The sequence below is a fragment of the Empidonax traillii genome, unplaced genomic scaffold (assembly GCF_003031625.1).
Source record: "Empidonax traillii isolate 1590-97213 ecotype Southwest subspecies unplaced genomic scaffold, ASM303162v1 scaffold22:size5013007, whole genome shotgun sequence".
NCBI lineage: Eukaryota > Metazoa > Chordata > Aves > Passeriformes > Tyrannidae > Empidonax > Empidonax traillii.
The window spans coordinates 669782-693895 of record NW_020955215.1 but is presented as its reverse complement, the minus strand read 5'-3'; the positions used below and the strand labels follow the sequence as shown (position 1 = coordinate 693895).

Sequence of the window (24114 nt, the reverse complement as noted above, 5' to 3'; positions counted from 1 at the left end):
GAGAGGGATTCACTGAAGGATGTAAATATTCATCAGTCTTTAATGATTTGCATTTGAATCCAGAAAATTGGCTTATGACTCCTCACTGGTTTTCTGTCACTCTGATTTTCACATGCATTAAGTGCAGGAGGATTAAATACCTGGGGTTCTCTTTGGTCCAAACCAGACTTTGCTGTCTTCATTTGGAAATAAATCCTTGATTAGCTGGGAACTCAAGCTTGTGCATCGCTTAATCTTTTTCAGTCCTTCACAGCGTTTTTGTTTCTAAGTAAGGGCTTTAGGATCACCCTTGTCACTCTCATCTGGACCAGTCACCACGCCTGGAGTATTTAATTTTCACCAGGCTGCACATCCTGCAGCTCAGAATGGGGGGCCAAAAAGTGGAAGTGTTGGCCCTGGGATCGAGAGCCACGATATTCTTTCCATCCTTTTTGAACCTCCCCAAACCTTGCAAACCACACCAAACCATGGGATGCTTTGTGGACCTTGTCCTGGGTTGGGAATCCTGTGCAGGGGCTCAGCAGGAGTGTCTTCTCCAGGGATGAGCTCCAGGTCTTGGCAAGTGCTGAAGATGAGCCCGTTTTGTCTTCTTTTGCATTTCCCAGCTGGAGTGAGACCATGTGGATCTGCTGGAATGCTCTCCAGACACTCTTTAGCTGCACAGGCTCATGGATGGGTGGTCTTTCAAGATTCTCCTGCCTAATGGGTTGGATACACTCACTCCTCTGAAGGGCTGTTTCTGAGTGCAGCCCTGACTCTCATCCCCTCTGGGAGCAGTTGGAATTAGCTGTTACCTTCACTGTGTTTGCAGTGGGTGCATTTCACCAAAAATACTTAGAGTCTTTCTACATCACTGTTAAATTCAGTGTAGATTGACAATTAAACATAAGTAATTTGACCAAACCCTTTAATAAGCCACTTACAGCTTCTCCACTGTACATGGCATAAACCACTCCGTTTTTATAAGATTAATAGGACCTGGATTAATCAGCAACTGACACAGATCTTCAGGGGAAAACCCAAGGTGATAGTATCAGATTAATATTGATAATCTGGAGCCTGAATGAATGAGACATCAAATGGCTTAAATTTTAATTGGCTTCAGTGGAGCTTGATAGGTCAGAGCTTTTAATTAGTGAAGCTCTTCTTTAGGATGGGCTGTTACTGTGCCTGTTGAACACAATATAAAAATTAAATGCCTAGTCCTAAACAAAAGTGGGTGTCAAACATTTTGCTGTCAGCTATTTTAAGACTCAGTGTGATAAGCTCACTGTCCTAGTTCTGTGTATCTGCCTGACTGTTTATCTGTCGCTCTTATTCCCGAGGCTGTGATGAGTTTGTGTTAATTTATGGTGCTTGTGTAAGTCCAGGGGATGGTTTATATGGAAAACCTTAGATAACAAATCCAAAATGTTTTGTACTGTGGGCAGAAACCTTAAAAGTGTTGATATTTTCCAGGTAATTGTGAAAACAAGAACAGAGTATCAGCCTGACCAGAAGAACAAAGGAAAACTCAGAGTGCCCAAAATTGCTGAATTCACAGTCAGTTTCACTGATGGTGTAACAGAAAGACTAAAGGTAAGAACTGGTTATTCTGCTGCCTTCTGATGCAAATGCCATTCATTGTAAAACAACTGAATCAAAGTGACAGTAAAGACATAACAAATTTAACACTTCACTCATCACCAGGGTCAAAGAGAGGTTTATCTCCTTGAGTATAAAGCTTTTTTTTTGGGATGGGCATGAAAATACCTTCTTAACTACATCTAAAGTGGGAAATGCTTTTCTTTCCCAGAAAAAATTATGAAAATATTTTCCAGCCCAAACTGAAAGTAAAACAAGTTTGAATCTCCTTTCTCCTCAAGCTTTTGTGTTTAGAAAGAATAAAAAAAAATCCCAGTGAATGTTGATTAAAACAATTTGTTTACCTTTTAATTACAACCTTCTTCATGTTTAAAATATTATTTTTAGAGATTTAAAGCCACTTGAGACTGGATAGAAGAAGAGATAATAGAGAAGTATCCAAGCATAACCTGTCCTGTAAGCAATTTTGGTTAACAGGAATTGGAATTTTCTGATGGAAGATGTTTCCTTGAGAGGTTTTCAACAGGCTCTACTCAAACGTGGAAAGAAACTCATGAATTATTGAGTGCCCTCAGTTCCTGTTGACTGCAGCATATTAGAATGGCTCAGTTCCTCCTAAAATTAGACTCCAAGTGTGTAGCTGCCAGTATTATTTTATTGGAAGACCTGATGCTTTTCTTAAACCCAGGAGCATGGCAGTGATAAAAATGTGAGACCTAATTTTACATTTTCAAAGTCATAGGAAACACCAGTGATTTGAGTAGAAAACACAGAAAGTAGGCAATGCCTGGTTATAGTCCTGCTCCTTGGAAAGCTTGGATTTGGCTTAGCAATTTTGATGAAAGGATGTAATTCTCAATAATTAACAGGAATTGACTCAAGGTACTGAATAGTCTTTCATTTGGCCAAATTGTTCTTAGTTGCAAGAAATAAAGAAGTTTATTATAATTATTTTCTAGTAATTTAGAAGAAAACCATCACTTTTAAAATTGCATTGTGATACAGAAAAAATTGTTCTCATTCATTCTTGATAAGCTTCAAGATAAGGTTTGTTCAGCTTATTACAAGGAGAAATGCTTAGCTGCTCTCTCCTGAAACAGAACTGTACCATTTCTGGTTTTTCCAGAAACTCACTTACATGTCCTTCACAAGGACAATTCTTTTGCTTTTATCCAGCATACTTAAAGCCATAATTTATTCTTTAAAAGTGTGTGAATAAATGTTTATAGGTTTGTTTGGTTTTTTTTTAGTAGATTTCACATGTTTTGATTTAAATTTACTTACCAGGGGCTTACATGCTGTTGATTTTTACTGAATTCTTCACTGATCTATTGTGTGTGTACTATCAATTTACCACCAGTGGTAACTCTCCGTTGGTGTCACTAGTAAAGGGAACAGTGAATTAACCACAGTTAAATCCCAGTCTTGGAAAGAAACCACAGCAGCAGTTTTCCAATGTGAGCAACACATAAATCAAAGCCAGACACAATGTGCCTGAGAAACAACAGTAAATGTAGAGTCTCCTGGAAATGATCTGTTGGTTTGGGAGCTCCAGTAAATGGCATTGTTGATGTTGTAAGTAGTGGTGCCTCACTGGGTGTTTAAAACTCAGCCCTGCAGCCCTGTTATTTAAAGAAAGCAATTAAGAACATCTCATCCTTACACACTGAGTTAATATACAGCTCATCCACTGCTGTGGATAAATCTCATTTCTTCTGCTTCTTCTATAGACTATCTTATTTTCCCTATTCTTGAAATGCCCAACTTGCTGTTGTGTTCAGACCTGTCCTTTCGTGTGTTTTTTCCTCTCCCCTTCCTGTTTTGGGTGCAGATCTCCCACCGCTCTCTCCCAGAGGCTCCAGCTGGGAGCGCAGCCCTGGCAGAGGTGTGAGCTGCTCCCCATCCCTGCACGCTGGGAGCTGCCAGTGGGAGCTGGACCTCTTCCTCTGCAGCCTGGCAGCAGTTTCATTTTTAAGCTATTTCCTTTCCCTAAAGTCCATATGATTTTCATTCTCTGCTCTTCAATGTCAACTTATTAATCAGTCAGCCTCCCATCTAATACTGGATAAGACTATAAGCTTCTCCCTGCCTGCTTTTCATAAGGCTTCCATGTATCCCATTAAGTTTGTAGTATTATTTCCTGACAAAAATGAGCTGGGAGAATAGGTAATATTTATTAGCTTTTGTACTTTTTTTTTTTTTAAATTGAACCACATTTTTGTACCAATCCATATTGTTAGTGAAGTTATTAAAAAATCATGCCCTCTGGTTGTAAGCTGGCCTATTAACTGGTACTGATGAAATCATTTTACATTTGCTTTTTGGAAGAGGGAATCATAGTAAATACTTAACTTTTTTGATCTCTGTTTGGCTACACTTTTTAAAAGCTTTAAAAAAGATGATAGAGCTGTGATCATCAAACTTTCTTTTTTTGGCTGGTTGCTTTGTATAGGCTTCTAAGTGTGTGGTGTGTTGGAAATACCATCCACAACGTCTTGCTAACACGCTGAGTAAAATTATGAGCTGGGCTGTTGGTGTCTGTACACTGGCAGAAGCAGAGAAATCATCCCATTCATTTCTGCAAGAGAGAGAATTTCACAGAATTTCACAGAATCACTGAGGTTGGAAAAGACCTCCAAGATCAATGAGTCCAACCTGCGACTGATCCCCATCTTGTCAGCCAGCCCAGAGCACTGGGTGCCACGTCCAGTTGTTTCTTGGACATCTCCAGGGACAGTGACTCCACTACCTCCCCGGGCAGCCCCTTCCAATGCCTGACAACCCTTTCCATGGAGAAATTCTTCCTGATGTCCAACCTGAACCTCCCCTGGCCCAGCGTGAGGCCGTTTCCTCCTGTCCTCTCACTGGTAGCCCAAGACCAGAGCCTGCCCCCCACCTGACTCCAGCCTCCTGTCAGGTAGAAAATGCTGGAGGGAAAGGCCAACAGTCCATCCAAGTGTAGATGAAGTACAGATGGTCCACTGGTTTGGTACATTCCAGATGTGTGAGACTGTATGGGAAATGATGGCCCCAAGGCTGACAGAGCTCGAGGAGTGTTTGGACAATGCTCTCAGGGACAAGGTGGGATTGTTGGGGTGTCCTATGCAGGGCCAGGAGTTGGACTAACTGATCCTTGTGGGTCGCTTCCAATTCAGGATATTCTGTGATTCTGTGTTATAGAAGAACAGGATATCTGGGGGAAATTTTGGGACCATGTGAACATGGCAGCAAAATCCACAGATGCCATTTATTCTTCCTTTTGGGTATCTTTTATTGAAGAGAGTAATGAATTATTAGACAACTTTCTCCCATGAACAAGCCAAAGCCAAAATTTAAGCTTATGCATGCATATTTTTCAACCATCCAGAATAGCACAGATCTGAGCTCTTTAATTATCATAAAGAAGAGACTGTCCCTAGGCAACGGTTCTTATTCCACACTAGCTCTTCCAGGAATTTGAGATAGCTCCTGCATCTTGTCACATCCCCTAATAGATGAGATTATGATTCTCTATAGCTCAGCACACAGTGTCCTGAAATTTTGACCAATTAGGCTGATTCTTCAGCTGGATGAGTCACCCCATGCATACTTTATAACAAGTGTTTAAATAGTTGTGTGTAGATGGCTTACAAGAAACTGATGTTAAAATAGCATTATGGTTGAGCCATCCATACATAAAAGAAATTTCTTTTATTGTTTTACTTCTCCACAGAGAAGCAAAGACAACAATTTTCTAAGCTGACTGACAGTGATTTATAGACCTTGCCTTCTCCAGAGTGTTTATACCTTTAGAGTGTGTTCCTCTCACAAGTTTTTGAACTGCAAAGATCTTTGCAGTCACGCTGTATACCAAGGCTTCCCAGTCTGAAGGGGAATGGTGCCTGGTGTTTGCCTTTCATTCTGCTTGCTTTGAAGGCAGCTCATGTTCCTATTCTTTTCCATCCAGTGATGACACCGGGGTGCTTTAGAGAAGGTCTGCAAATGTGATGACTCTCTCTATGATTCCTTTGTGGGATGACAGGTCTAACCCTTTGCATCTGAGGTAGGGCTTACTGCTTCTTTTCACCAGTGATACCCTATTTTACAGCTTATAAGAACAGTCTCTCATATGTGAGTATCATCATTCCTGTGAATTTCTGCCCTTATTTCTTTCTCTCAGTACTGAAAAGAGATCAAATGCTCCTTTGCTTTTCAAGCCGATTATCCATCAAATGGAGTCGTGTTACTTCTGGAGAAGAGGATTTCCAGGGACTCCTTTTCTCTTCCAGCCAGTCCAGATAACACAGAAATCAACCAGAAGCATTTTATTTATTCAAATAGCACCAAAAGAGGTACTGGAGTGGTCTTTCAGTGTAGACTTAAGGAGTGTTGGGTTAACATGAGTAACTGCTGGTCCATTTACACAAATTGGTCTCGGTTTTGCACATGCAACCAGTCTGAGCCCTTTATCACTAAATGCCACAGAACTATTCATTGTTTTCAGGGAGACAATGATTTAGTGACTGTTAGCTGGGTGATAGTTACCTACTGTAGTTACCTCATTTCTCAAGTTTTCAACAGTTCTTTCCTTTTCATGGATCATTTTACTTAAGAAAGTTGAAGTTTTCAGTCTTTCAGAGTTGGAATAATTAAACTCTCTACTTGCCTTTAACAGAACAAGTTGGGAGTGGGTGTATGGGGGAGAAGTTGAGATATTTAAGATGTTTTCTTACAAGCAATTTATCTACCTGGAAAAATCATCTGCAAGTATTGATCATTATTTCTCTGAAGAAGGCTGGGAACTTCATTCTTGCTGCAAGTTGGCAAGATGCATTTTCAGAGTTGCTGGCTGTGTGATCTGTTCCTGTTGAGTGTGCAATGACAATCTATTTCTTATCATTAGATCAGCCCTCTCCTCCCTCCACCCTGAAACTGCTCTGACACATGCAGATCCAGGAACCAGTGGATGTAATTATTCCCCAAACTTTTTATCAGGTTCTTAAAATATAGCAGAACCCACTCCAGTGTTGCTGTTATTGAAATGCTCACACCGAAACAATTATTCTCCTCTGACCTAATGTGAAGGATTTAGAAGAAAACTGGTTTGTGTTCAGCCCCACCCTACAAACCAGACATTGATGCAATGATTGTTCATTATCAAAACCAAGCCAATATCTGAAACACTTGGCTCCTGACTGATAAAGGTTTTTCTGGGCCAGGGCCAGGCCTTGATTTCCTGTTGGTAGCAGCTTTGCAAACTGGAAGATGCTTCCTTTACTTCCCCCACTGGAAGGTGACCCAGCAAATTCCCAGGGAATTCATCTAGTTCTTGCGGAAGGATTCTCATATGACATTTTAGAGGAAAGGAAGGTCCTAGGCACGTGTGGAGGAAGGTGGGGAGCAGGTCTGGATCATGTTCTTCCCGAAGGTGGGATCTGGGACACAAGCACAAGGAGTCTTGCACGGTGCCTTGTGCACTGTGGTGAGGAATTGCTGTGTGACCTCTGGCCTGCCAAATGCCTGCACTTGAGCATGGCTGTAGGAAACACCTCCTTTCCCTCAATCCATGCATTTCTCTGCCTGTTTCCAACAGGCACATCACTGCAGCTATGTAGGTGGCAACTGCTCCTTGCTCTGCTACCCACTCACACAGAGCCCCAACCGTGGCATTCCTCTCTTCCTGCTCCTACTTCCCAAACTCCCCTTCCATGCCCTGGTTCCTGCAGACTTCTCCATGTTCTGTTTTCACCTGTAGACTACTGTTGTGTTCTGACAGTTCTTCCTCTAACCTGCAAAGAAACAAATCCCAGGAAAAAAGGTGTGGGGCTTTTCACGGTGCCCATTCAACAGCCAAATAAATGTAAAGTCTCCCGTAATTGTCGAGTTACCACAGGGCAGGAGTAACTCATGGAGAAAGGACTCCTCTGAGTATGAGCAGGACAATTTTCCGTACTGCTTTTTAATACTAACAATAACAGTGTTACCATGGCAACTGCCACATCACATCGGTTATCTGGGAGATGCAGAGTGGCTGCTGAAGGATCCCATTACACTCACTAATGTGAGTGGTGCTCCAGGGAGAGAACATGGGCTCATGCACAGAGATTTTTCTCACTTTCATGATAATTGCTGCTGTGGCTGAGATGTTGTTTCCAGGCTGCACAGCACTCGGATGAGCCAATGTGGGAGAAAAAGGGACAAAGCAGAGGAGGAAAGCCAGAAAGGTGGCAGGCACAGGGGAGCAGTGGCAGTAGCGCTGGGGCTGGTACAGTGCTTCCCTGTTGAAACTTGCATTTAGAGAGGGGCTTGGAGAGGTGTCAGTATGAAAGGGGTAATTTGAGTCTCCTGGGAGTGATTTGGAGGCTTATTCCCTCCCTCTGGGAGTTCTCAACTGTCATCAGAAACCTCCTTTCCCGTGGGCTCGGAAGCAGTGGGCGTGTTCTTTCAGGGGTGTCAGGCAGCTCTCACTGCACCAAAGCCTTCTCCAGGCAGTGGTAGAGTCATTTGTGTCTGGAGCCCAAGCTTTGCCTTATCTTTGGAGGCTGAATATTTCCCAGTGCAGAGGGTCACAGTTTCTCCTTTCTGAAAAAAAAACCCAAACGCTGCTCATCCTTGCCTGGCCTTGTGTCTGCTTCTCTCTAATGCAAACTCACACCTGTCTGGATTCAGACTCTCACTTGTGGTGGGTATGTAAGTGAGAAATGTTGCTCATCATCCTTCTGCCTGAGCTCAGAAATCATTCCTCTCCTCTGGTTGTAATGGGAAGGGAAGAGAACAGGTCATATCTGTCCCAGTTGGCCTGCCAGGCTGCGTGGAGGCAGATTGATGGAGCAGTTTGTGATCATCAGTGGCACTTTGGAGCTGTGAGGGTGAACTGAACGCGGATTTGTGGCTCAGCTGCCAGAGAACAGACATTTCTGATCACATCTCCAGGTATGACACTGTAAACTCCTCAAGGTTCCCCCTGTGGGGTTTGTAAGAGTTCCCAGCTGATACCTGGCTTTCTGGTACAGGAAAGGTCCCAAGAATGTTGTGTCCACGTCTAAAACATAAACAAGAAAAGTGTATTTTGATGTAACTACAGTGCTCTATACAACTGGCTTAGGGACCATATGACAGAGCAAAGAAAATCCCAAAACATGGATTTTATATGAAATGGATCATTCCTTAGAGTGCATTCTTATTTTATATTAGATTTTACAAAAAACACACACAGACATACTTTTTTGCAAAGTCAGGAAAACCCTCTGAAATATATTTTATTTCTGCCATCTGCAAGCACTACCAGAGTAATCAGCTGAAGAGATTTTTTTGTGGTTTTGTTTTTTGTTGTGGGGTTTTTTTTCATTTAATTGATTTTTGGAGAGAAGAAGAAAGTTGTTACACGGAAAATGTCTGAGAATGGAAGTCACAGAGAATATTCCCATGCCTATGGGTTTGTGGGGTAGACCTGCTGGAAACCCTACTTGTTGGGTAATTTTCTTGTCAGGATTTGAGGTGGAAAGAAAGATGCTTAATCCTGCTCTGGCTAAAGGGACTAAACAAGATAGAGGAGGAGGAGGAAAGAGTTTTCAGCTGGTGAAACCAAGGCAAAGTTTATTGACTGTCGTGAAGTGTATTTTGAAGTGCATTTGTAGCCAAACCACAGAATGCTAAAGAAATAAATAGTCAGGGAAGTGAAATACTTTACTTATACATATTTTTCCATGTAATGTTTCACTCTCTATTTCTAAAGCAGCACAGGCTGTGACTGAATGTTAAACAAACCTGAGCTCCCTCTTGTTGGTGCTTGCAGATGTATTAAGCCTGTTGGGTCAGATCCACAGCTAATGGAACTGGCCTCGTGCCTTTGAAGGCATCGTAATCAGCTCGCTTGTTCATTTTTGCTGTTTGCTTTTAAAAGAGTAGAGCTTGTAAGTCATTTGCAGCAATAAATCTTCATATTTCTAATTCAAAATGGAAAGGCTTTTAATTCCCCAGTTACCCAGGGGACACTTTCCTCGCCAAGTCCTCACTTTGTCCTCGTGTGAAGCACCCACGTAGTAAGTTTTTTAAGAGAAATGGGTGTACTAGACCATGAATGCAGGCATATTATTAGCTCTGTTTCCTACCCATGATGGTAGACATAGATGCTGAAATACAGGTGAATTTGTTGGCCCTCTTGAAGGAACAAACTTCCAAGTGATTTCTTTTTTTAACCACAAGACTGCACTGAACAAAGGTGTTTTAATTTGTGCAAGCCTGACCTTTGATTTTATTTTATTGATGTCCAAGGGACTGGGGAGTAGTTGGGGAAAGATAACTTGTGCCCTGGCATATAAAGAGCTTAAATTATTCTGGGCAGTTTTAAATCCAGTCTTGTGTGGTTGATGGTTCATGAGGAAAATGGAAAATCAAACTATAAGGAAATGATGGGAGAGGCAAATACACAGAAAACAGGGCTGGAGGATAAAGCCATTACATCAGTACTCAAGTCTGAAAGGTTTGTTTTGAAAATTGCCCTGCCTGTGGAAGAAGATAATTTCACAAAGCAAACTTTTCCCTAGAGCCAGCCTGATCCTTGGCTGTGGGATGGTGTTGGGGTTTGGGTGGTTTTGTCCCAGAACAAGCCAAGATTTGGGGAACTTAGTTGCTTGCAGCTTTTGGTGGCTGCTGGGGTGTCTGTGAGGGCCAGTGGGGAGTGAGCTGTGGAGCTGGACTTGGGGGGTGTCAGGTGTCAAAAAAACCTGGCAGAGCAATGAACACAAGGTCGGGTGTGTTGCTCTGTGCTAATCCCTGAACCCATTCTTATTCAGGGCTCCTTAATGCTTTCCCCACACCAATTCCAACATGAGGGAAAAAGGAGAGGGGGAGAATTTTGCATGCAGGAGACTCTTCAGGGGGTTGAGTCTTGCAAGCACTTTACTGATGACTTGATTTATCTTGTATTCCTGTTAATGCATTTAAAAAAGGCCCTTGATGAGCAGAGGTATCCGTGGTCATGTCCCACGTGGAGTGACTGGAGGAAGTGTCACAGCCAAGGCGTTGCACTTTGCAGTGGGAAATGGCAGCATGTCCCTCTGGAGGGGTTGGAGATGATGTTTCTGTCTGCTGCAGTCCCACTAATTGCAAAACCATCGCAAATTAGTGATCTGGGAGGAAGCATCTCCCAGCATTGCTCATCTCCTGAAATGGTATGTCAGGTGTTCTTAGGTCTGTGGGTTTGGGAAGAAAAGCACATTTATGTGCCGTGTTCTTGGGTCCCCCCACTTTTAATTTGGGGTGTTTGCTGCTTTTCTTTTGAAGGTGGCAGAGTCAGACATAGAATCATAGAATGGCCTGGGTTGGAAGGCACCCTAACGATCATTTAGTTCCAGAGGGAAGGCCTAGGACAGTTGAAAAAGAAAGAAAAAGACCTTTAAACACCTGTATGGTCTGCAAAAATGTCATGTATTTATTTGGTGTTCCTAAAACCAAAATTATTCCATCCCACTATACCAGCCTATTTGATGAAGGAATTTTTTAATGGCATTAAATGACAGAAAAGAGAAAGCAAACCAAACAGAGCTTTTTATTTACCTAAGTGGAAATTCACTAATATTCATTGGCAAAAGCATCCTTATTGAAAGTGACATTTAGAACTTCCATAAGGAATGGGGGCTTGGAAACCGAGCCATGAATTTTCCATTCAAGGGGTTTGACTTGGCACAGAAAGACGTCATGCAGACCGCAGCTGGCACCAGACACAGTTAAAAAGATCTGAGGCTATTAGTGCCTAAACAGCCACTAGAAATTATATTACATGATGGAGACTGGCTAATATAATTGAGCCAGCTAGTTATTGTGTGCATAATTTAATTATTTGACAAATTGCTTAGAAACACGGTGTTCCCGTTCCACACTCGTGCTGCACTCACAGCTTTGCAAGGCACAGAGCAGAGGAATTGCTGGTGGGTACGTGGTTATCTCGGGAAATAGACATTTCTTTTTAAGATTAACAAAGTTGGAGAGGTTCACTGGTGGTGTCATGGTGGGGTGGTGTGTGTCGAGAAAGGTAGAGCCAAGTGGGACATGGCTGGGAGAGCAAACTGGCTTGGAGACAGCCAGTTCTGTTTCAAGTGCGTACCTCTGGGTTGCTCAGAGCTCCATCCAACCTGACCTTGAACACTTCCAGGGATGGGGCAGCTGCAGCTTCTCTGGGCAACCTGTGCCAGGGCCTCACCACCCTCACAGGGAAGAATTTTTTTTCTAATGTACAATCTGCTCTCTGTCAGTGTGAAGCCATTCCCCCTTGTCCTGTCACTCCAGGCCCTTGTAAATAGTCTCTCTCCATCTCTCTCGTGGGCCCCTTTCAGGTACTTGAAGGCCATGATTAGATCACCCCAAAGCTTCTCTTCTCCAGGCTGGACAATCCCAGTTCTCTTAGCCTTTCCTCACAGCAGAGCTGCTCCATCCCTCTGATCATCTCGGTGCCTCCTCTGGACTCACTCCAAGTGCTGTCCCAGCTGGGCCCTCAGGGCTGGAGGCAGCGCTGCAGGGGGGTCTCACTGAGCGGGGCAGAGGGACAGGATCCCCCTCCCTGCTGCCCACGCTGCGGGATCAGCCCAGACGCAGATGTGAGATGTTTCTAATCCCATCCTCATGGATGGTGTTCAGTGTCCTCATGAAAATTGGGGCCAAATTGTTTTATGGCTATGAATTCTAAGATACAGGACCAGAAAAACCCACCCACTGTAAAACTTCATGTAAGAAACCTTGCAGCACTAAGGAGCATTTTCCCATAGCCCTGAACATTTAGATACATGACTAAGGACATTTCCCTGTCACAAAGCATCTCCTTAAAATGCTTCTTGAGAATCTGGACACCATCTGGAATAAAGCTGTGCTGTAATAATAAAGGACAAATCCTACATCTTCTTGAACAGTCCTAAGCAAATCTGAAGACCCAATTGTGTCATTTTTTCTCAGTCAGCCTTTCAGAATTTCAGAGACGAAGCTGTTGCCAGAAGATCAGCAAAATCAGCAACTTATTACAAAAACATTTTTAACAATGGGGAGTGAAATGTCACGTTTAAAGAAGTGCAGTCAAATAATTTTTACTGTCAGGATGCATCAGGGTTTGTAACAGGGTGCTGGGCGAGGCACCACGCCAGTTCTCTGGATTGGAACAGTGGAGCAGCTCTTCCTGAGGTGTATTTCAGACTCCTCATCCCCCTGCTCGATCCATCTGAGTGTCCTGTCAGCCTGTGGCTCCCCACCTGCTGACATACCTGAGTTTTCTTGGAATAGCAACCTGCATTCAAATGATGGCGTGGTTCACACTTGGATTTCATCCTGGAATACAGATGGGAGGTGGCCAGGATAGCTGGATCCAGGAGCTTGGAGGTGCTCCTGAGTCTTTCACTTCAGCTGTAGCTTTCCTGTCAAGATCCAACGGTGTCAATCTTACATCCGATTATCAGCTGGAAGTAGTTCTGGGATGAAGGGGAGAAAATTATGCTCCTGAGTTTTCCACTGTCAAGCAGAAATCCTTAAAATGGACTCAGGAGTGTATGGATGTCTGTTGGGATGCCCTTGGGTGATTCTGTGTTTTTTTAATCCTTGAATGCAAGTTAGCTGGGTTGTCAGTGGAGTGAGAGGCTTCCAGGAGTGATGGCATTGCCATAAGCTGTAGGAAGAGCCTTGTTGCCAAGCACAGCTCTTGTGCTTTTCTCTGAAATAACCTTGACAGGATTTCTGCCAATTTTGTTCATAACAAATTTTGCCTCATTCTTTGCCTTTCTTATTCTACAAAGAGAAAATTAAAACCAAGAGAGTTTTTGCAACTGAATTGCCTAATAAAGGTCAGACAATTTCCCAATACCCGGCAACATTGAAGGTATCTTGTGGAACAAGAAGTGGCATCAGCAGTGGAATCCTTTCCTGACAAACTGGAATTTTGTGAAGAGGGTGAGACTGCAGTGCAGGAATGGACAGAGGCGCCAGACACCTCTGAGGTCCCTTATTCACATTACAGCTGCTGAGACTAGGAAAACAGTGCAGAATTTTGTAGGGATTTTTCCATAGTAAATGATCTTTACCTGGAAGTTAAACTGATCTCCTTCACAGTAACACCCAACTCTGCACCCTGAGAGCATTAGGTTTTCTCTGGGTGCTGCTGGCCTGGCTGCTTTTCCTGTGGCAGCAGTGCTTTTCCTGGTTGTGGCATCTTCTTGGCTCTACTCCTGTTTTGAGTGTATGTAAGTGTATAGATTGCGTGCTCTGAGCGGTGGGAAAGGTGTCCAGAGTCAAACAGTCCTTTGCCAGGCTTAGAAAAAAAAATCGTGCCTGATATCTGAGAAGTGACCTGAACATGGAATAGGTAATCTGTGCTGTTTCAGACAGACTGATGGAGATCACATCCTCTGGTTGTATCCTGAGAATTGCTCCCCTTAGGTGGCAGATGGAGGGTGGTTTCAAACCCCTGGGCACCTGGGGTTTGCCTGATCCACAAACAGCAGGTGGTACGTGTTGAGTTCCTCCAGAGCTGCACTGAATGCAGTGCTTCTCCCCCCAAAGACAGGTAAGCACAGTGATTTTCCAAAGGAATTTTACACAGCAGAGGATAAGGCTGCTGCCTGAGTACGAACGGTGATGGGTTTGAGCTTTAGCAGTGGAGCATGAGGATTGCAGTTGTCCCAAACCAGGTGATCACCTCATGGAGAAACCATTTGTAGTGACCCAGAGGCAGAACCAGAGCAATGAACACTGGAAGTGCTCAAAGGGCACTCTGGGATATGGTTTGTTGGTGCTGGTTAATGGTTGGACTGAATGATTTCAGAGGTCTTTCCAACCTTAATAGAGAAAGGTTGTTTACAAGGACATGCAGGGACAGGACAAGGAGCTGTGGCTTCAAAATCAAGAGAGAAAGAAGAAAGTGAGTAGGGTTAGATTGGATATTAGGAAAAAATTCCTCCCTGGGAGGGTGGTGAGACACTGGCATCAGTTGCCCAGAGAAGCTGTGGCTGCCCCAGCCCTGGAAGTGTCCAAGGCCAGGCTGGACAGGGCTTGGAGCAACCTGGTCTATTGGAAGGTTTTCCTGCCTATGGCAGGGTTTGGAACTGGATGATCTTTAAGGTCCCTTCCAACACAATGATTCTATGATAAGGAATAAAAATGTAAAACCCTTGCAATGGAAAAGGCTATTAAATAAATGCCCTGCTGTTTGGATGTGGCTTTGTTGCCTGGTTGGCTTTTAAATACGGCTTTGCATTGTGGCAAGAGAGGGAAAAAGGGAATCTTTGATGAAAAAAAGTCTTGGGCAGTTATGAAATCAAAGGGATCAGGAAGGATGCTTCCATGGGCAGCATGAAAGCCTGGTTAGCTGAATTAGATATATCTCCCTGGCACAAAACTTAGTGACAACTGATGTCCTGTTGCCTGATGAGGATGGATCTTTTTATTCATCCGTGCTGTTGTGATAATGCAACGTGTTCTTCGTCTGTGGGGAAGGAGGGGAGGAACTAAGCCCAGTGTGCTGCTGTTGATGGGACGTTGATGGGAGGTTGACATCATTGTTCATGGATGTTAAGGGCCTCTTTCCACATTTTGGGGAGTATGGGGAGTTTTTTGGTGTGATAATGATGTTCTCTGTTCCAGCAGACACTCCCCTCTTAAGGGAACCTTTGGGAATCATGTAAGATTTTGAGAAGAGGGCAGGCAAATCCCCCCCCTTCTTTTACCCACTCGAGCAGTGACACATGACAGATTCATGCCTGCAGCACTTCTAGGTTTTATCTGCTCACTAAATTTTATTTCCCCTCTGTGAGTGTTTATATTGCTTAGAGACTGCCAAGGTTCGTGTTAATCATAAAAAAAAAAAAAAAAGTGGAGGTTTATTAGGTATTGCAGCTCTGTGATTCTTTGGTTTTTGAATGTTAATGAAGCTTTGTATGCTCTGGAATAGCTGGAGAGGTGGATCTTAGCTCTGGCATGGCAAAATATCTGGGGGTGGATTTTTCTTCCCTTTCCTCTGGGTTTTAACATCTTACATGGCATTTCATCCAGAGCAATTTTACACTATTTATCATCATGTGTAATATTGTCACGCTGTAATTTTGCAAGTGTATGAGAGGCAGGAGGAGGGTGAGGATAGGCCCAATTACACCCTGGAGGGAGGGGAGGGCTCCGTGGAAGGACCTGCTCCTGGGACAGAATGAATTGGATGTCAGCACTTTGCCAGAGCAGAGCGACAGAACAGAGGGGAGTTTATTCTTTTTTAGGGACTCGGTGGGCAGACAAGGGGAAAGAAACCCCTCAAATTGCAGTTCTGATGGTCATTTCCATAGGGTGTCAATGTATGTGGGATTCAGCAAAAGAACAGACATTCATCCTCACTCCAGACAGTGCAGTTCTGTCTTCTGCTGAAGGCTGCATTTCAAGCAACGTTTCTTTTCTCATTGTACATTGTTTTTGGGGCAGAGTAGCCAAACTGGAGAGCTGAGCATTTCTTTTTTTTCCCTGAGTTTCTAGCCAGGGCTGCCCCTGAGCATTGGCTTTGGTAGAACAAGATGTTCTTCTGGCTTTAGTACCTCCAGACTGACCTCAGAGGAGACTCATGTCATTGTCGTCGTTGTTTTGGTACCTGCATTGCAATTAGAGGAAGTACCAGGCCTGACACACTCCCCTCTTAAATAGAGAAGTGTTGATGGACAATTCTATGCTCTTCCACATTGGTCTGCCAGAGCAGGGGTGTGGTGGCTCTTTATAGGGAGGGGCCTTTTTCCTGTTGGAAAAAAGTAGTGCTGGCATTCTTAATCCATAAAATCTCTTCTTTTGACTATACTTTTTGAAAGTGACTTTTAACAATTTTTTAGGTGTAATATTACTACTTCTGGGGATGAGAACTCGTGAAATTACATTTCCATCTCCCTTGAATCCAGTTAGGACTTCTCCCTCTTTATCACCATGAAAAGAGACATGACTTCCCCAGCTTGGGAACCCAAAACTGCCATAAAGGTCTGAAATACTTCTTTTCAACCCTGTGGGCACTGGTAGAGGGGAGGTGGATCCCAAATTTTCTTGGTCAGACTATAGTGCCATTCATACAACTGTACTCCTTTTCCACCAGATCTCTCTCCAACACTCCAGGACTCTCTTACACATGTTCCCTTACAAGATCCAGCAGTAAGTGCTTCTCCCTCTGCAGCTGCCTTTTGCTTAATTGACCCATTTTGCAGCAGATTAGGCCCCAAGGAGGAGGTTAATACAAGCAGTAATTCTAAAAGGCAGTTTGAGGCTTCAGTGAACTGTTCATCATCGGAAAAGCTTGTTAGCCCCAATCTTCTTACCTTTTTACACTTTATAATACTCTGACTTAACAATGAACTTAGGAATCTCTCCTGCTAGATAGTCTCCACACCTCTCTCTTTCCTGAGGGTTGACCTGGATATGGTGGGTAAGATTTAACACGTGCATACAGATTTACCTTCTCTCTTCCTTTTTGTCTTAAAACAAGAACTGTAGCCCTGGACCTTCCAGTAATAGTCCCAGTGTGCTGTGTGCAGGGTAGGAATACATCTCACCAGGCAGTTCATCTGTCTGTGGGATTGGTGACAAGTCTCTTTTCCTGCCCTGCAAGCAATTACAGTGGCCCCTTGAGTCCGTGCAGGATTGCTCATCCCACTGCTGCCAGCACTGCAGCTGCTGTAATGATCGAGGGGGAGAATTAGAGCAAACTTCAATGTGAACCAATATTAAGCTATCAGTACATATTTATTGATACAATATTACATAATATTATTGTTATAAAGATAACATTATATTGGGGAATTCTGAGATGTGGCCAGCTTGCTGTTTGTTAGCTGCTGTTCCTGACAAGCTTGTCCACTGCACTGCAGGAATTATCACTGTGTTTTCCCCACTTCCTACCATCCCCTCTCTTATACATTAGTAAGGAACATCTTCTGCCTGTACCTACTATTCAGTTTCCTTGAGCACCCAAACACCGAAAAATACAGAAGATCGTGGCATAGCTGTGACAACCACAGGGTGGATGAAACCCGAATGACTGGATGGAGCTGAAAAACACGTGGCTTTTCCTTGCTGGGGAGTAAATGATCCCGATTGCCTTTAGTGCAGGTCGCTGCTGATACTGGGATGTGGGCATGATTTGGGGGATGAGTACACATACGGAATTGTGGCAGCATTCCTGCAGGCAGGGGCATTAGGCAGGGTCAGGCACACAGTCCCTGCCACGTCCTGCCACTGAGGTTCTCTTGGTGGATGGGTTTTGGTGAGACCAGGGAAAATTTGCCGTGCTGGGCTTGGGCTTCTCGTGCCATGGTGAAAAGTGGGATGGTGAAGCAAACAGATTGAGCCTGTGGGTAGGAAAAACATCCTGCAAAATCCGTGCTGCTGGTGCAGCCGCTTCTAATTTAGGCAGTGGAAGTCCAGAGCCATTTATGCTGCATTTGCAGAATTCTGGGACCAAGAAAGCTTTGGGGAAGGGAAGAACCTGAGTGTTTTACAGACCCTTGCTCAGTCCTTAGGGAACAGACAGCAAAGATCAAGGGTCAGGGCCTCAGTCAAGACACTGAATGGGGACAGAAAACTTGCTGTTGAATGAACTATTTGGGAGGGACCTGGAAGGGCTGGAGAGAAGGGAGCTGCAGCAAAGAAACAGAATGGTACAGCAAGGTAACCTGCTGGGAATGAGGAGAGGGGGAGTTCTTGAGCCCCAGAGCGCTACCTCCAGCACCAGCATCTGCTCTTGGACATGCTTTGGGATTTCCATGCTGGGTTTTGTCAATGGTTGGGATATTGTCCTTTTACAGCTTTCTGCAAGGCACAATTTATCCTTGTTTAATCACCCAGAAGGCACAAAGGGATATGTGCTATAAAGGCCTCATTCTTCGTCTCTGCTCACCTGCTCTGTCTCAGCAAAGCAGGATCTTCCGTGGTTATAAGGCAGTTTAATCCACACAGACCAGACCCAAATGAGGATTCTGGCTGCTGGGGGGTCCTGTTGGGCCAGCAGATGATGCCGCTGGTGGAACAGCTAAGAGCATGGGAACACAAAGCCACTGAGGACACCAAATGCTTCAGCAAAATCCATACATTTGCAAGGGGTTAAACACAGGAATGTGCAATCCTGAAAGTCTGTGAGGGGATGGGAATGAAGTGAGAATTCAGGGCTATTGGATCCAGCATTCATTCAATTACCATGCTTAGTTAAGTACTGCACAGTGCAGTGAAGGCTGCAGTCTGTTAGAATGTCTGTTCCTATAAGTCATTTAATTATGAGGTTGCTCATATGCCATTTTAACATATGTAGAGTAACATTATCCCTCTTTTGTAGGTCACTATTCTCATCAGCCTGGCTCTTGCGTTCCTTGCCTGCATAGTGTTTCTTGTGGTGTACAAAGCCTTTACTTATGACCACAGTTGCCCAGATGGATTTGTTTATAAGGTAAGAAACATCAGATGGATGAATTGCCCGAGCTAATGACAGGCTCTAATTGACTACATGGTTACAGTCCAGTCTGCTTTTTTTGACCAGGCCAAACAGAACATTTGGCAAGAACGTGCTGAAATGGAAAAAGTGTTATGGGAAATGTGGATGTGCATCTGCCTCCATCAGCTACTGTTACACTGTAATTGTTGGGATTAGCATTTGGTGAACACTGCAGACAGATGTTCAGGAACAATCCCTCATATTTGTGAATGGATTTATTGCAGCTGGAATCCTGCGTTTGCTTCCCACACTTTTAAGTAGCTGAGGTTTACTGGTGTACATTTTAATGCAAAGCAAACTCCTGGAGTGCTGACACATGCGTCCTTTGTGAAAGAAATCCCGATTTGCCCAGATATAGTTCATTTTTAGGTACTTTCAAGGCTCTATCAAGAACAAAACCATGTAACAATTGCTAAACCCCCACTGCCCAGTGATTTTATATTGAATATTCACAGAGAACTATTTGCCTGGTCTGTTGAGATTAAAAAAAAAAAAAAAAGGTTTGCAAAATAAGTCACTGACTCCTCACTGTGAATAAACTCATAAAGTCACAGGAGTCTTGACCACACTGGGGATGATCTGTAGGCTGGAAAATAGAGTAAGATGTTGGTGTATTAGTCATTGTGAATTATTCACTTAGGTTATAGAAAAAGGGAGAATTGGGATTGTTCAGCCTGGAAAAGAAAAAGCTTTGGGGTAACCTAATTGCAGCTTTCCAGTACCTGAAGGGAGACTACAGGAAAGATGGAGAGAGACTATTTACAGGGGCATGTAGTGACAGGACAAGGGGGAATGGCTTCAAACTGACAGAGAGCAAGGTTAGATTGGATATTAGGAAAAAATTCCTCCCCTATGAAAGTGGTGAGGCCCTGGCACAGGCTGCCCAGAGAAGTTGTGGATGCCCCTTTCCTGGAAGTGTCCAAGGCCAGGTTGGATGGGGCTTGGAGCAACCTGGTCTAGTGGGAGGTGTCCCTGCCCATGGCAGGGGTTTGGAACTGGATGATCTTTAAGGTCCCTTCCAATCCAAACCATTCTGTGGTTCTATGATAAAATGAAGTTTGGACAGTGATGAATTTCTGAATCAGATTCAAACTAGCACTTGTGAGCAAAGCTGTGCTTGCTGTGCTTGCTGCCATCCCTGACCAAGGTGCTCATCTCACAGGTCAGGAGAACACCCTGCAACAGAGCAGCTCATAAGCTGCTTGCTCAGCCTCTTCCTGTCCTGTGCTTGTCAGAGGATTAATTCTGGACTTGAATCTACAGAGCTTTTGGTCCAGCACATGAGCAGAGCTGCTCAGCCAGCCCTGCCTGGCCCCCTGCAAGGGGCCTCAGTCTCTGTGCTTGTCAGTAACACACCAAACCCTCCCTACACAGTCCCCATTTCCCATCCAGGGCTGGAACCACCCTGCCATCAGGGTTGCCAATAGCAACAGGTTTTGAAGGCTGCTGCCCGACTTGGTGCATTCCCAGGGGGCACCAAAAGGCAGCTGCAGCAGGTCTGAGTCAAACATCCTCCAGGCAAACAGCCAGCCATGAGATTTTTGGAAAGAGGCTGGTGAGGTCACTCTGCTTCTCTTGCTCTCTCCCCCTTCCCAGCACAAGCGCTGCATCCCGGCCTCGCTGGACGCCTACTACTCCGCACAGGATTCCAACTCCCGGGGCAGGTTCTACACCGTCATCAGCCACTACAGCATGGCCAAGCAGACCAGCTCCCGGGCCGTATCGCCCTGGATGTCCTCGGGATCCGCAAACCACGAAGCCAAGGCTGCCAAGACAGAAGGTCATTAAAGGGAACGAGTGGTGGTGGGCAAAGAGGGCGGGTGCGGGGACAACACCGTGTCTATACTGCTCTAGCTGAGCGTGCTGTGCCAGCAGCACGGCAGGAATAAATAAAACCCGAGTGCAGGAGTCATCTTAATGGATATTTCTTTTCGTGCGTTGTTCTCGTTGATTTGTAACCGAGTCGAGCTCTTGTACAAAGGCATGTTTGATGTTGACTGTACCTTAACGATGTAAAAATATTTTTAAATCATTGCTTAACTATTTGTTAGAAAAATAAATTAAAAAACAAAAAAAGCAAATTAGGTAAACAGCCAGAGAGGATAAAAGCAGCAAAGAGAATCATGCAAAGTTTTGTCATCGCTGGAAAGCTGCGACAGAGGCTCAACGTGCAGTGAAGGAAGAACTGAAATCCTTTCGAGAGGGGGTGGAAGGAACTCGGTACAAAGACATTGTGATGTTGTTTAGTTGCCAAAGGGGGGATATTTTGCTGTCAAATTGAATTTAGCGTCAGTGTTCATTTGCTGATAGAGAAATACAGGCGTTCCCTCATCCCCCTGTTGCACGTGCAAACACACATGTGCCCACACCCCTGTACAGCGACCAGAAAGATATCAGCATTCCTAATGAGCCACCACAGTGCTGGTGATCCTGGCTGGGCTCTGAGGCTGAAATCCAAGTTGCTGTTTGGACATGGAGCAGGATGGAAGCAGGCAGAGGCTGCTGCAGTGAAATCGTGAATATGCTTTTGAGCACAGGACTCAGTCAGGAGAACAGGCTTCTGCTGCTTCTGGCATGCATTTCCTGCACGACCTCTGGCAATTCCATGAGGCTTTGGGACCTCTCTCCTGAGGGTCACCAAGAGACAAAGAAATGCCCTTATGATTTGAGGAGCCTCTCAAAAGTGGTGGTAGTATAGAACAGGATTAAGCCTCTGACTTTCAGCTCCTAATTTTCTCTCACCCATGAAATGGGATGCTCCTGCTTCCTCCTTCAGCTTCAGATACTTCAGCATTTAATGTCATTCCAGGTCACCAGGGAGGGGTGGCTGTAGCTCTCAGAGTACACGGGTCTATCTGCTTGCAAACACAGACCAGATCCCAAGCTTAATCCAGTCCAGAGCACCATAAACCATCTTCTCCCACAAATTTAGTGGAGACTGGTGGGATTTTAAGAAACCCCAAGGATTCTCCTTTTTCCAGAGCTGCAAGCCTTTGCTGCAGAGCAGCCCTGCTCCTCAGGAGCACAGGCAGGGAGAGCTGGGCAGCAGGAGCAGAGTGCATAGGTTCACATTTGACTAAGGCTGCTTTTTCAGATTCATGGCTAGACTGGGATGGAAATTAGGAACTGGCCCCTTTTCCCCCCGCATTGGGCAGTTTTGTCCTCATTGTCACATACGTAGACAGTAGGCAGTGTATGAGGGCAGAACTCCTCAGTCCTAACAGGCATCATGATAAATAACTGTATAGTGTAGCTAAAAATGTAGTGCCAAATGCCATCGTCTGATCTCCTCTCCTCCCTTCCCTTTCCACCTGTAAATTCATTTCTCAAAATGTACAAACCACCCCCTCCACCAACAACCCAAACTCCAGCAAAACCACTGAACAGTTTATAATTTTGTGGTGTATTTTTTGTCAGTAGGTAGCAGAGACTGAAGTATTTTTTGGTGTAATTCTTGAACTTTTCTGACGGGATTAAAATAAAGCTAGATGTGACTGAGCGTCTCCATGGCTCCAGCAGGTTTTTTTGGCTCCTCGTGCCCTGGGCTGGGAGGTGGGAGGTGGTGGGAGGTCTGTGTGGTCACCAGAACAGAGGTGACTCTGGCCTTCAGGAGGCATATTCTTGAGGCATTTTCATTCTCTGTGTTCCAGCCCGTTTTTCAATTGCAAATAGAAAAATAGTAATGAAGCTGATCTTCTGCTGATGATTTTTGGCTTTACAGTGGACTTCCCTTCTTTCCCATTTTAAAACCAGTGGGTGATAGGAACTTTGCCTGGGAGCAGTGTCTCCTTTGCCATCTGCTCCCGGTGCTGCTCCACAGGAAGGGCTCTTAGAAAAAGGAGCACTGCAGGGAAGTCCAGCTGAAAAAGAGCCATGGCTGAACTTTGGAAAAGTTGAGCTCTGTATCCAAACTCTGCAGCTTGGTTTGTAACAAAACCACAACTGTATTCATCTCACATGGTTTAGAAAGCAGATTGCATTTCCTCAAATCCTTCAACTCTTCGAAATGGAATGATACCCTGGCATTAAATTGACTCATTCCCAAAGGCTAAAGAACATTTTATAAAACCTTTGGATGGCTTTCCTTCCAAATAAAAAAAAAAGTGTATTCAGAGTTGTGAAATTGAACTAGCAAAGGAGAGGAATCACTCTGGTGTTAGAGGTCACCGCTGAGTACTTGTAAAATGTATTAAAAAGGATCCAGTGCTTTGCAGGATTGAGTCACTGGATAATTTGACCATGGGCTTCTATTGCCATTTTTCCCAGTAATACTCTAACTGTGTGTTTACTTTCATCTAAAAAACCCAGGAATCAAATAATTTGAAATAAGAGGTTCTAGTTATTATTAGATAAGCAAGTCAGTGGGGATAACCATTCCTATTTAATAAGGGAAAGATCAAAACCTGTACGGAGCAGAATGAAAATAAAAAAAAGACCCAAGAAAGACTCATGGGAGAGCAAAAGAAACCAAACAGCTCAACTCCAGCTGCAAATTCCATGACAGTGAATGTTCTTATTACAGTTTCTGTACAAACTGCAGTAGAGCTTCCAAGATCAACCATGTATTTTAATCACAGTAACGGAGAGAGAGAGAGAGAAAATTGGAATTGTAGTACATCATATTATTATTTCAGTCTTTAAAGCCTCCTTCAAGGTTGATCATATGTTTCAATGCTGATTAAAGTACTGTGTTGGTGATAGCACAGACTCATTCTGGTTGTCATCTCTCTGTGGAGTCTAAAGCTCTTGATGGGCTCTAGAGAACAGTGTTTGTGTGAGCTGGTGTCTGGGTGAGCTCAGCTCTGAGTGGTGCTGATGAACAAGAGCCTTCCCTGTGCTTTTGCCGACATTTATGTGATGGCCAAGTCCATCAGCTCCAACCTCTCCATCTGTGACTGGCCCTGGTGAACCAGGAGTCTCTCTGGGCAATCTTCTCCATTATATTGGAGTGCCAAAGTGGGTTCAGAGTATGAATTCCCCACTTGTGGGGGAATTCACACCCACCCCTGCATGACTGTCAACTCTTCCACTCCCAGTGGTCCACAATCTTGTGGGGAAAGGGCATCCTGAACAGGCAG

The 24114-nt window shown here is 44.3% G+C and overlaps 1 protein-coding gene across 1 annotated transcript in view; it reads left to right on the top strand.

Moving 5' to 3' along the window:
* Positions 1 to 22539, top strand: part of NSG2 (neuronal vesicle trafficking associated 2) — a 35031-nt gene extending 12492 nt beyond the window's left edge. Inside the window, exons 3-5 of the mRNA XM_027901193.1 lie at positions 1459 to 1578; positions 18881 to 18991; positions 20633 to 22539. Coding sequence (XP_027756994.1) covers positions 1459 to 1578; positions 18881 to 18991; positions 20633 to 20824 — 423 coding nt within the window. The 3' untranslated portion in view covers positions 20825 to 22539. The remainder of the gene's footprint in view (positions 1 to 1458; positions 1579 to 18880; positions 18992 to 20632) is intronic.
* Positions 22540 to 24114: the final 1575 nt, after the last annotated feature.